The 13,170-nt window shown below is 44.5% G+C and overlaps 1 protein-coding gene across 1 annotated transcript in view; it reads left to right on the forward strand.

Moving 5' to 3' along the window:
• MTHFD1 (methylenetetrahydrofolate dehydrogenase (NADP+ dependent) 1, methenyltetrahydrofolate cyclohydrolase, formyltetrahydrofolate synthetase) overlaps positions 1 to 13,170 on the forward strand; it is an 81,930-nt gene that overhangs the window by 32,045 nt on the left and 36,715 nt on the right. Inside the window, exons 23-28 of the mRNA XM_014951617.1 lie at positions 870 to 970; positions 1,889 to 2,066; positions 3,213 to 3,320; positions 4,514 to 4,666; positions 8,751 to 8,859; positions 9,037 to 10,288. Of these exons, the coding sequence (XP_014807103.1) occupies positions 870 to 970; positions 1,889 to 2,066; positions 3,213 to 3,320; positions 4,514 to 4,666; positions 8,751 to 8,840 (630 nt within the window). The 3' untranslated portion in view covers positions 8,841 to 8,859; positions 9,037 to 10,288. The remainder of the gene's footprint in view (positions 1 to 869; positions 971 to 1,888; positions 2,067 to 3,212; positions 3,321 to 4,513; positions 4,667 to 8,750; positions 8,860 to 9,036; positions 10,289 to 13,170) is intronic.

A 13,170-nucleotide genomic window follows, 5' to 3' on the forward strand; every position in this document is an offset into this window, starting at 1 on the left:
TTTTTTTTTTTTATGATGTTACTTTGGCTCTGCATTTATTGTCCTTGACCTAGCCAGTGTTCAGAGCCTTTTTTTTCTCCTGAACTCACGCAATTGTCTGTGAGCTCCATTTTTGATAGTAGTATCTATTCTGTGTCCCCAGACCCTCTCAGTATGGAGTAATTTCTTGGGTTAAATAATTGTCTCTGAAAATATTCAGAGTGCCTCTCTAATTACCCTCTTCTTAGCAGCAGCAGTTTCTGGTTTTATTTCTCTCTCCTCCTTTGTAAGCAGAAAAGAAAGTTAACCAAGGTCTCGGCTTCTCTCCTTGTGTCTTGAATGGTTATATACACTTGGATGATTAGTCTGGCTTTCTTCACATTGCTGCAGCTTTTTCATTTGTAGAGCTTCTGTATGGATTAGCCTTTGCATAGGAAGGGATGAAAAGTCTGAATTTCCATGAATAGTCTCTGATGCTGCAAAATGTAAATGTGCACAAACCAAAAGCTCTTGCCACGGGACTTCAAACAAGTGTCATGAAATTCACTGCTGCTGCTATTCCATACATAAAGAGGAATGTGTCAGAGAGGGAAACGAGGCTTTACTGTGGAGACTTAATGAGCACAGGCATTAACTTACTAAGAATAACAAAAAAAAAACTGTAAAAAGTGATTTATCTTACCTTGGCTTGGCAGCAGAAACCAGTGATCATTAGAACTAGTCACTCCTTTTCCTTCTTCCATCCGAGACCATGCACTGGTCTGGACTGGCCTTTGTGGTTTCCTTCTCATTTCGACATTTTTATCACTGGCTGGGGACGTAGTGGATTTGGAACAAAAGTCTCGCTGCCCCCACTAAAACATGTGTCCTGCTTGGCATCTTCTTTACAGAATCTTCAACTGTTGGCAAAAGGCTGTAGTAACCTCAACAAGCAAATCCAAAATGCGCGGTTGTTTGGTGTCCCGGTGATAGTGGCTGTCAATGCTTTCAAGTAAGTGAGCTGGGGCAGGGAAGTGAAGCACGGGAATAAAATTGTGGCACTTTGTATGCTACATTTAACATAAACTCTTGTTTTCAGTACCGTCTATGCATTGTTTGCAGCATTTTGCATTGCTGGAAGATGCCGAAGAAATAGACGAGCTCTGCTTAGTAATTTCAAATGCATTCCTTAGTTTAAATTAGCTTAGGATTTTTATGATCAGTGACTATTATCTGCCATCACTGGCATCCTGGCTGGCCAAATTACTGTGGACAAAAGGTGATGGGGTGGAATCTAAGCTCTTACTAGATGGTGAGGTGCCTGTGCTGTCGACCGCACCATGTTCAGTGGTCTGCTGTATGGAATAATTATGTGCCACTAAGAAGTATTTTGAGCTCTGCACATTGTACTGCACAGGAAATAGAATCTGTGTGTGGTCTTTTTAGGCAAGCAGAAGGGCTTTGAACTGGTGGGTTAAACTGATGCCAGTTGAAGCAGAGTAGCCAGCTAAGGATTCTTCATCTGAAGTAAATGCTTCTTGGTTGATTTAGAGAAGTTGCTGCTTTTTAGCATCATACAGCATCTCTGAATCACCAATGCTAACGCCCTTTGGCGTTTGCTTCTGAAAACAAGAGTTATATTGCTGGTACAGGACAGATACAACACGAAGTCTGGAACGCTGCTCTGTCACTAGTCATGGGTTTCTGCACAGAGCTCCCTGTTGCTGTCTGTTCCTCTGCGGAGTAGCGTCCTTCACCAAGAGCAGGCTGTGGTGCACAGCCCCTCAGCAGCTTCCTGATGGCTGGATTCTGTGGTTTCTCTAGGCAGCTTTTGGGTGTTGTCAGCGAGAGTAAAAAAATAGGTTAGAACAAAGGGTTCGTTTAGTGCATCTGCATCCTGGTACAAACACACAAGCTTTTCTCCTTGCAGAACAGATACAAAGGCTGAGCTGGCCCTTGTGGCACAAATGGCGAAGGAAGCGGGGGCGTTCGATGCTGTGGAGTGCACTCACTGGGCAGAGGGAGGCAAAGGGGCGGTCGCGCTGGCCCGAGCTGTTCAGAGAGCGTCGCAGACACCCAGCAACTTCAGGTTCCTCTATAACGTGGAGGTAAGGACTTGCAGTATTACAGAGGTACTTGGTCTGTAAGGTGGAGATCACTCAGTTTCACCAGCTTAAGTTGCTGAGGGCTGGCTGAAAGGCGGCTCTGAGAATCTGAGCAGAAATTTGCTCTTAGAACATGACGTTTATTCCACCAATCTCAAAGACCTAGTTGGTCGTTTCTTGTGGTTTTGACTATCCAAGTGAAATTGACACTGGAACATGCTGCTGTGGCTGTGCTAGAGATCACAAGCAGGTTTCTACTGTGGCAGCCACGTTCCAGGGTAGGGGAAAGCTTACTTCTTGAACTTGACATGTGCGTTCCTATCGTAGCATGGACTGGATACAAGCCCAGCCAAACCTGTGAACAGACCTTCTGGATGCATTTATTGCTCAGGATGGGAATTTATACAACAGGTTATGGAATAGATTTTGTCCATTTTTAACGTGTTTTTTTTTTTCTCTCTTTCTGCAAGGAAGGCTTATGGAGTCACACTAGAGGTCAGGGTAAAAGAGTGTGTGTGTGTATTTCTAATGAAAAATCCATTCATTGCTTAAGTAAAAATTACTTAAGCAAATTTGACAGATGACTTGGAGCTAATGAAGTCACTGTCACCCAGATTACGGCCAGAATCGTCCTTTAATAGCAAGCACTTATTCAAGAACTTAATGAGGTACAGAGCTATGTCATTATATCTATTTTAGCTCTTTAACAGATGCTTTCAATTTTTATTCTTTAATCTGTTTTATTTGTGCTTTTATTTAAGCATTAACTGGTATTCCCTCAGATTATTTTTGTATGCTTTTTGACTTTGACTTGAGAAAGAATAAAGGTGTCTCTGCTGCAGCAGGGGTAATTAACATGCAAGCACAGGTTATAAGAAATACTGTTGTGTATCTTTTTGTTTCTGACCGTAGTAAACTAATTTTGCCCTCTTACTAAGAGAAACAACTGCAACAAGATAAATATATCCTGTTCTGAAAACCCTCAAATTACCATACAGTTTTGTTCTACAGCAAGATGAGAATAGCTCTTGTATCTGCAGGTGGGCATTGTGCAGCACCTGTGAAGGAGCGTGAAGCTGCTGCGATGTTACAGCACTGTAGTTTGACCACACTGTCTTGCCTCTCTTTTTTTTTTGTTGTTTTCTCTAGCTCCCTGTCATAGATAAGATCAGGCTTATTGCACAGCAGATCTACGGGGCAAGTGACATTGAGTTACTTCCAGAAGCACAGGAGAAAGTCACCTTGTACACTAAGCAAGTGAGTTTTCCCATGTCACCTGATACCAGCAGTGTTTTTCATTTAAAATGTTCACATTCAACAGTAGCGTTCAAGCTGTGTGTGAAGGGTATCGTGACTCAAATCATCTCCTTGTCCAGGACCTGTTGGATGCTGCTATGGCAGAGGAGGAAGAGGAGGTGGTATGGGGAGGGAGAAACTCGCCCTGGCTTCTAGTGGGGAAGACAGAACTCATCTGGCCCAGTAGCACATCTGGGATAGCATATGGGGAGAGGAGAGCAGGAGGGTTCAGTGATCTTTCTCTACTTTCCAATCCTTCAGCAATTTGGGAATTAGGGAACAACAAATGCTCACACTGGTGCCAAATAGTCTCTTATGTATGTTTGTTTGTTGTTGTTTTTTTAAATCTTATTCCACTGAGTTGTCTAATCAGGTTTTGAACCCATGTGGAGTCACAGTAATGTTGGGGAGGGAGAGGGTTCCACAGGTGATACAATGCTTCTTGTGGAAAAAAATGTCTGCTTTTATAAATTTTCAACCTGGCATCTAGTTGTTGAATTAGATACTTTTTGGTTGTTGTGTTGGTTTTGCTCTTCTCTAGCATGATGTTCTTGTGAATTTACCTGCTTCTGATTTAATGAAGGGAACACTGTTTACAGTGGGCTTAAATAATTTTGCTTTTACAGTCTGTTTACTACTGGTATGTGTAGTTTTTGACTTTCATGTTTCTTGTATATTCCTTTACACATCTGTCAAAATACCATAGCTATGTAGTTGATATTTCCTCACAACCTGCAATTATATTACTCAAACATTTCTAGTTAATAGACCTCAGTTGAACAAGAACTTCAGTTCTGAGCTGTTCAAGTTAATATTTTGGGAAGAGAGTAGAAAGTACGTTAGCTATCAAGGTTGTATTTCTCAACGCTTCCATACCATTAATTTTTTCCTCAGTGGGATACGCTGGGGGCTGTGGTAGTTCTTTCTTTAATACTTAGTGGGAGCAGGGAAGGAGTTTGAGAGAGAAGGAATGGGGATGCAGAGCAGTCAGAGGATCTGAGAGGCTGTGGGTGAGGCAGTTGGTGAGGAGTAAAATGTCCTGATAAACCGTCTGATGTCTCCAGAGAACGGCAGAACAGAGCAATTACGTTTGTGTATGTGAAAAGTTAACTTGTTTCTCTCCTCTTTCCCTCTCTTTTCATTGCCTTCCCCAGGGATTTGGAAACCTGCCAATCTGCATGGCTAAAACTCACTTGTCATTGTCTCATGACCCTGAACGAAAAGGAGCACCGACAGGTTTTGTCCTGCCAATCCGAGACATTCGGGCCAGCGTTGGTGCCGGGTTCCTGTATCCACTAGTAGGAACGGTACGTGATCGAGGGGAAAACCCTTAGCTGTGGGGCAAGGAAAAAAATTTCATGTACGTTCTAGTGAGCAGTTACAAGAGGTATCTTTAATTAGGAGACTCCTTGTCATTTACAGTTGGTGTTTTAACAGTCCGTTGTATTAGATGCCCTTAATGGTGGTTTTTTTTCAGAGGGAAAAGCAAAGTTAAAATAGATCATCAGACCCCCCAGTTTACTCCTCAGGTCCCACATCACTGTCTTCCTGGATTTTGAGGAAAGACCGAGCTCTGCAGATCATGAATTCTGGGAGCTGCAGTCTGGTCGAGGGGATGGGAGAAATTCTTGGCCCACCTAATTGCCCTTGTGACTTTACATTCCTGATGAGAGCACTTTGCAGTGTTGCAGGTGAAGGCTGCACACCTGCAGATCGGGGTAGAACAAGACAACTCCTCCAAAGCTTACAAAGCAAGCAGCTTTTGATGAGACACCTCCAAAATGAAGCTGACCTGTGCTGTTAATCATTAATCAGTCTCCCCTCCTGTTTGGTTCTAATGGTTTTGCTGACCATCTGTTTGCTGTTCGGCCTGCATCGGTTCCAACAATTCATTTCACTGTGCCTTTGGGTTTTCAGTTTCTGTTCTTTTGATGTGATTGGCATAATGTCAGATGAGAGGAGAGAGAGAGAGTAGCTACAATGGAAACAGGATCCGGGAATAGCTTTGATATGAATTGCCTGGCAGAAAGAGGAGCTACCTGCAAAATGAACTAATGTTCAGGTTTGCATCCAAAGGAAGAACGTTAGGATGAAAGGATCCAGTGGAAATCTTAACTGAGGAATCTCTGGGCACGTGTTAAGTCACTTGTTAGATTATTTTAGGGGATGGAGCGGTTGGAGCGAGCAGCTCCCTTTCTTATTTTTGGGGGCCTGAGCCTTTTTCTGAAGTCTTCATGGCAACGTGTTTGTTTTAAGAAGCTTTTAAAAGCATTAGGGGTACATGGCTCAGATGGTGAAATTTGCTAATTTAAGAGTTGGGTCCCTTCTTTCTTCAAATGCTAGCTAGAGCCAAATATTGGATATTTTTTTTTTTAATACTTTAGCAACACACACACCCCCCTCCCAAAAAGAGGTAGGTAAGAGTTTGCAGATTACCTAACATAAATAGAATGAGCATATTCTGATTAAAGTCTGGCTTATCCATGTTTTTAAAGAGTAAGGTGTGTTTTGGGATAAAATGAAAGATAGCATGCTTGTTCCTGTTATTAATGGCATATTTTTTTTTGCCAGCCAAGATTTAATCCAAACAATGATATTTTTTTTTTATAAGCACCAGAGAAGGAAAGGGTGCACAGCATTAATGAGCTACATGAGAGAGAGATGTTTTCAGGAATTAAAACTAACATTTGGGCTCTCTTTTTTGATGTCTTCAGTTTCTGTGAAGTTGGACTCTTTACTTTCTGTTCCCTTCCCATGTCCCTAATGTTTTCTTGGACGTGTAGTAAACAATGGTGTTGATTCTGCCAGAGTTAACAGTAAGTCTTCTGGTTAGGGACATGAAGATCACTCTTGTGTGGTGTCCACAAAGCCAGGGAAGGGTTGTCCTTTTTGAGAAGCAATCCAGGGCACTTAGAATCAGATCATGATTTTAAACCCATCCAGCGAGAGGTGTGTCAGCCTCAGAATAAATTTTTGGCAGCAGTTGTGAGCTGAAAATGCAACAAATATGTAGCTCTATGCAGAAGCTTTTATGAGAAATTTGAGGTGAAATTAATCACTGGTGCATGCGTATTCTTGGTATCTGCAGGTAATCACAAAGGTTTGTCACATTTCGTATTTTTTTTTTCTCAGCTTCTGAGTTTTGGGGTTTTCCCTTTCTGGCTCAAAGTTGAGGCTGTTGTGCTTTAACGAAATACTTCGGGGGTTTAAAGGAAATAAAATGTCAAAGATTATCTAGATTTAACTTTGAGCATGGAGGATAAGGAAAGTGAAATAAATTGTTGGACTCAAATTGGTTGGGTTTCTTTTCTGGTGCTGCTGATGAATTGAAAACAAATTATTCAGCTCTGCTTTTTTAGTTCCTAAATGGTGGGTGTTTTGGAGGTTCCACAAGTGCAATAAATAATACATCCTTAGTTGGTATAGGGTTTATTTGGAGTCTTGCAAGGGGATTGATGGTATCCACGTGGTCTAATTTTTTTCATGTAAGTAAATAGTGTGAGTTGCCCTGTGTTCTTTTTCAGCGTGTGGTATTGAAGGGGAGGAGGATAATGGAGGAAAAGTTCATTTCCTCAGCTCTGAAAATGACTGGAGTGCATTAAGCATTGTAGGCACTTGTACGGAAAATTAGTAGCCTGGATGGAAATTATCCTGTACTGCATAGACATTTAAGGTTTTAAGCAGGGTTTAAGCAGACTGCTTTTAAGTAGGTGGCAGAGCAGCCACTATGGGCTGCCCTATGGATAGGAAAGGAGGAAAACTGCCTGTACCTTTCAAAATAGAAAGTGAAGAAATAGTAAGGTCAGGCCCATCTTCAGCAATATGGCACCTCCTGCTCTATTCGGTGTCACTGTCTCAGCTCCCGTGGTGGCCCTCTGAATGTATAGGTGGAGGTCTGCAAAGCTCTATGATTCTTCAGTGACACGTAAATAAATAGGAAGTTTCTTGCTCTGCGTGACCATGGTGAGAACAGGAAAACCCCTCTAGGCACTTGGGATCTCTTGAGAGCAAAATATTCATACACCTAAACACAAAGACAAGGAATTGGGGGTCTTCTCAGTAGCTCACACACACACTTCTCTGTCTGGGAAAGCAGCAGCTCTGACAAAAAGCTAGTGAAGTCCTGGAAATCATCACAAAGAGTGGACTTGCAGTGATTTTTACCTCTGCATAAGCCACACAAGACCTGCAGTGGCACATTGCGTATGGGGCTGGTGTTAGCACTTGTAAACAGCTTAGGAAAATGGGATGGGACTCCAAAAGCTCCCCAAATGGTTTTGAGAAGTGCAGAAAACGCCTAATGAATAGAGCTTTGCCACTTTTCTGCTTAGCTTGTTTCCAAAAGGAAGATTGTGAGGTAATTTGATTAGCCTGCAAAATACTTGCTCAGGGAGAAAAATACCAGGTTGCCAAAGAGATCTTTAATCTAATGGAGACAGGCATAACAATAGTGATTGTGAAACCTGAGGCTGGATGATGCAGATGAAAAATAAGACCCAGAGGTTTGGGGTTTTTTTTATTAAAGGGGCTAATTACCACTGGTACAAACTACCCAGCGTGGTCATGAGTTGCCCACCTTTGTAGAGCGCTCGTGTTGGTCTGTGTGTGCTGCTGGGCTCAGCACTGAGTTAGGGAAGGGGAAGTCCTGGCAGACGCATCAGTAAATCAGGCCAAGTGTAGCCCATGGTGGCCTTGTGGCATTCTCTGGCTCTGAAACTGGGCACTCAGCAGTGGGACAACTGGAGAGGACTGGCCTGAGGCAGGTGTGGTTCTGGCAGCTCTTTTGCTAACTTCAGTTCTGCCACTGAGATGTTCCAGTCAGGAGGACTGACCTCTCCATCTTCTATTTAAGCTGTATTCCAGTTAAAAACAAAACCCCAAACTACTTAAACTCTCTCCTCAACCATAATTATTCCTAATTACTTAACACTTGCAGTTCTAGACTTTTAAAGCATTGCAATCAACTGAGACTTTACAGTCTGCAAAGCTGTATTAAAATATGGATCCTCATTTTAATAACCAGGAAACTGCCACAAGTAATTGTTGTCTCGCCGCAGCAAAGTCCATGAGCGCTCACCTAACAATTAACTGGTCAGCTGGATATTTATAAGTACTTTGCCAAATCTTGGGGTCACTCCCTGGCAGAGGCAGAAGCCAAACTAAATCCTCGTGGTAAAAAAAACAAAACCCTAGACCTGTCTGCTGAGCCAGGGGTTCCTGATTCTTGCCATATTCTTCAAAGTGGTATGTGACCGCCGTCCAACTAGTAGATACCTGTGCAAGGGGCTGCATCAGATGTTGCCATCGTAGTCTTCAGCAGTGATTTGGTATTACATCTTCTGTACAAAACCAGGCTGCTTCCATTTTAACATTTAATCTTTTGTTGTCCAGATGAGCACTATGCCAGGACTTCCTACAAGACCCTGTTTCTATGACATAGACTTGGACCCAGTGTCGGGAGAAGTAAATGGGCTCTTTTGAAAGGAGTTGGTAACCAAAGGTAGGTGCCTTTTTTGAAGGCTTTCAATATTGGGGCTTTATTTCTCATCTTGAGATAATGGAGTTAAGCCAATCTTATACTATGCCATATGTCTCCAAATGACATTTGATTTATAATTCAGCCTGAAAGTTGCCTGCAGTACTATGTAATAGTAATTAAATTTATTTTTCTTTTTAGCTCCCAGAAGAACACCTGATGAGTCATGTAAACAGAACTATGCCCTGATCTTTTTTTTTTTTTAAAGTCAAAACAAGATATGACAGAAAATGGTGCAAGAAGTGACTGGAAGGAGGAATGCTGAAGAATCAGCCACTTACTTTTAATCTGCAATAAATTGTAAACTGCTGTCTTCCAAGCTAGTTGACACTGGCCATATAAAGCATACTTTCTTTACAAACCTTGCAAACCTCCTGCTTCATAATTGTAGCAGAGGCTTGGGTTTAGTGACCTCTTTTGATTCAGTGACATGATTTTAATAATTAAAATCCTGAAGCTGGAGCTGTTTGAAACAGTCTTGGGACTTAATTGTCTTAACTGTAGGGTTTTTGTAGCATATGTTATCTTTGAAAGTCTTGTACGCTGCTTATTCCTATTTGCTGAACTGAATTCCATATTCTGTTTCTTGCACTATGGGAGAAACTGCCGTGCTCTGAAGCTGCACCGACGTCATTTAGAAGAGGGAACAAGGAAGAATCCCCTTTGCTTCTCTTCTCTCCAGAAATGCTTACCCTGCCTTCTGCTGTGAGTTATTCCTGCGGGCACCTGAGCCACATCAAATTTCCCTTTTAGAAAGCCCAGCTGTGACTCCCATATTCTGCTGTTAATGGAAATCCAACCTCTGGATTTCTCAGATTGGTAGAGACTGGTTCTCTGGCCCGTATCTGTGGCTTTTACCAAATGTGTCTTTTGGAACTATTTTATGCTTGGCCATAAGTACAATCACACCATTGATGAGCCTTGTTTCCTAAAGCACCTTTTTGGTGAACAGAGACAACGCAAGTAGTTTGTAGCAGCTTTTGCCAGCAGGCCATTTAAAATCATTTTGTAACATAAAAATACAGTTTCTGCCAATTTTTTTAACTAATACAAATAAACTGGTAAATATTTGAGGGGCTTTTGGGGTTTTAATGCGTGCACTGAGATTACTGAGGTAGAACTTATTCCTGTGATTAACTGTACAGAGCAGCAATCCTAGTATTGACAACTAGAAGTGATTATTGCAGTAATAAGTTGCCTGCAATGCACCACTCTTGTGTGTGTGTTTAATTTCGTTTCCTTTCCCGGATGATGTATGTCATCTGTAGGAAATAAAGTACCTGAATTATTCCATGGATTTGAGATGCTTGCAGCTGACTGTGAAAGATCTGAATTGAGACTCGCAAGGCCCATCTGCTTGCATCAGGACTGAATCTAAAACGTTCTGATTTGGGTGAGAATGGGGAGAATTGGGATCTAGGTGTGCACTAACGTAAGGGCGCATCGGTAGCGCACACGTACTCTGTGTATAAATATATATATGGGGAGAGAGAGAGATGTCTCTCTGTCACTTTAAGTTATTCAGGAGGGGAGAATAATTATACAAAAATTAGCTGGTTGTCACAGAAGCAAGGACAGAATAGCTTGAATTGTTGTAAGAGTGGTTGAGATGTGTTCACAGCCTCCTGAAATTTTCTTTTTGGTGGTGTTCAGCCGAGGAGCTCTGTGCCAGGGCACACGCAGGCCACTTGCAGGGGGTCAGAAAGGGGGGGATTCCCCGGTTTGGGGCTACCCTGTGCCTGGCTGGGAGTGCCCCTTCCCCTGCGGCACCTGGGCCGAGCCTTCCCTTGAAGCAAGGTTGCCAGAGCTGATGCTGCCAAGTCTGCTGTCAGTGCCTACATTAAATCTTCCCTGCTACACTGCTTCCCTGCGAGTGCTCTGTGTTCCACCTTCATTTTATGCTTATGAAAGATGGGATAAGTGCAAATTTATGCTAAGATTAGCCTCCTTTTTACTTTAGCATGAGATCATAGGCATGTGCTTGAGAGAGATGGTTCAAGAGGTTGCTCGTCCACCTCCTGCAGCGAGGGAGGCTCAGGCGTGCAACTGTTGAAGGGGTGTTACGTTATGGCAGCGAAGCGTAAGGGCCAAAAAATAGCCCCGAGCATCTCTAGAGGCTAATGGGGAACGCTTTTCTGACCTGTGTTTCCCCTCTGTCGGGGTGTGAGCTCCCCAGTGCCCCTACCCCAGGTCTTGCAGGGTAAATAGTTGCTTTTTCTTAACTCTCTCCTTTGTAACTAAGCGTGCTGGCTAGTTCTTGCCCTGTCAAATAGGACACGAAGGACGCTTAATTTCTTCTAACTAAATATTGGGAGGATGTCTTCCTGTTGCCTAGAGAAAAACCAGATTACGTACAAATCTGTTCTCTGTGGGCTATTTGTGGGTCCAGAGCCCTTAGCCGGTGGTGCGGCCATCCAGTCCCAGAGCTCTGCTGTGATGAGCATCCTGCACCGTGTCATGTAAGAAATTACACAGATGGGGTTTGGGTTTTTTTGAGGAGTGGTGGGGACAAATGGGAAAGGAGATGCTGGACATCACCAGCACTTCGCTGTTGGCCCAGAATGAAAAAAAGGAGCCTAGGGCTGGGTGAGATCCTCCTTTGAGCTTATCTGTTTTCTGACCAGATCCTCTGCTGGCTGCAGACCCTGTTATTTATTTCCCTTGGCCTTTGGTGCTGCCTTCTTGCTCTGGAGTGGCAGGAGTAATAACCCACTGCCCACCCCTGGGAGCCACACTGTTTCCAAATGGAAATGATTATCCTGAAGGAAGGTGAGCAAACGCATCTCACAGGGGAGCTTTTACAAAAGCAGTGCCTTGTGATTGCTTGATCATGTTCCTGCCCCGCTGGCTGACATTTCAGCCCCACAAACCCATTTTGTACCTTTTTTTTTTTTTTTTTTTTTTTTTTTTTTTAAAATCTATGAAGCAGCTAGGGAGGGGGAAGGCTGTGTGGGTTTTTTTTCTCTCAGGTGGACCTACACTGGAAGCTACTTGCAGGGTGATGCTTCACCTGGTTTCTTAGGTGTGAGCATGCTGTGAAGCAGTTAACGTCCTTAAAACATTTGTGGGCGTCAGCCAGCTCCCTGTGGAGATGAGTGGGGACGTTCAGGCATCTTACACTATGGTTTCATGTAGCTCCTCAGCTGCACTTGGTAGTCCTTTTTCTGGAGGCCCTCCCATCAATCATAACAGCTGGAGATGCAATTTATTTTTTATTTTTTACATCAGAGAAAAAAAAAGCTCATAGGGAAGGCAAGGACGTGGGGCAAGGATTAGTTTAAACCCAAGAACTGGCTGTCCTCACCACCACCACCTCTGAATGTGTAGCTCTTGCAGCGACCCAAATATTGTGTGCCTAAAGCTGCAAAGGTTTCAGGTGGGACAAAAAAAAAATCCCCAAAACAAACCACCCCCTCTTTCCCACCTAGCCAGGGGGAAAGCTGGGATGGCCACTGGGCATGGGTTGGGATCCATGGCTCCGGGCCAGGGAAGAACCTTTGCCTTGGGTGCAGTTTGCTGTTTGTGTGTCTGCTGCTGCCGTGCTCCACCTGGGAGGGGAAAGAGGTGCTGATCCCCCAGAAGAGGGGGTGCTATGTCCTAAGGAGGAGGGATGCTGGTCTCCAAGCAGGGAGAGATGCTGCCCTGCCAGAAGAGGGGGTGCCATGTCCTCAGAGTGGGGGGATGCTGATCTCCAAGCAAGGAGAGATGCTTCCCTAGAGGAGAAGGGATGCTGACCTGCAAAGGGAGAGAGATCCTTCCCTGGAGGAGGAGGGATGCTGATCTCCAAGTGGGGAGAGAAGCTGCCCCACGAGAAGAGGGGGTGCTATCTCCTAAGAGTGGGGGATGCTGCCCTGCTAGAAAAGGGGGTGCTATCTCCTAAGGGGCAAGGGGGGGGATGCTGATCTCCAAGCAAGGAGAGATGCTTCCCCGGAGGAGGAGGGATGCTGATCTGCAAAGGGGGAGAGATGCTGCCCCACAAGAAGAGGGGGTGCCATGTCCTCAGAGGGGGGAATACTGATCTCCAAGCAGGGAGAGATGCTTCCCTGGAGGAGGAGGAGGGATGCTGATCTGCAAAGGGGGAGAGATGCAGCCCCGCAGGCAGGGCTGGGCCGGGCTCCCGGCGCCCCCTCCCCAGCCCCGCGTTCTCCCCCGGCTGCCGGCAGGTCTGTCCCCCGCAGATCCGCCCCGGTGCCGGGGCTGGGGGGCGGGCCGGGGGGCTGGCAGCGGTGTGGGGCCGCCTCGGCGGGGGGCGGGGGGCTGCCGGCAGCGCCCTCC

This window comes from Calidris pugnax, unplaced genomic scaffold, assembly GCF_001431845.1.
Source record: "Calidris pugnax isolate Ruff unplaced genomic scaffold, ASM143184v1 scaffold183, whole genome shotgun sequence".
Taxonomy (NCBI): Eukaryota; Metazoa; Chordata; class Aves; order Charadriiformes; family Scolopacidae; genus Calidris; species Calidris pugnax.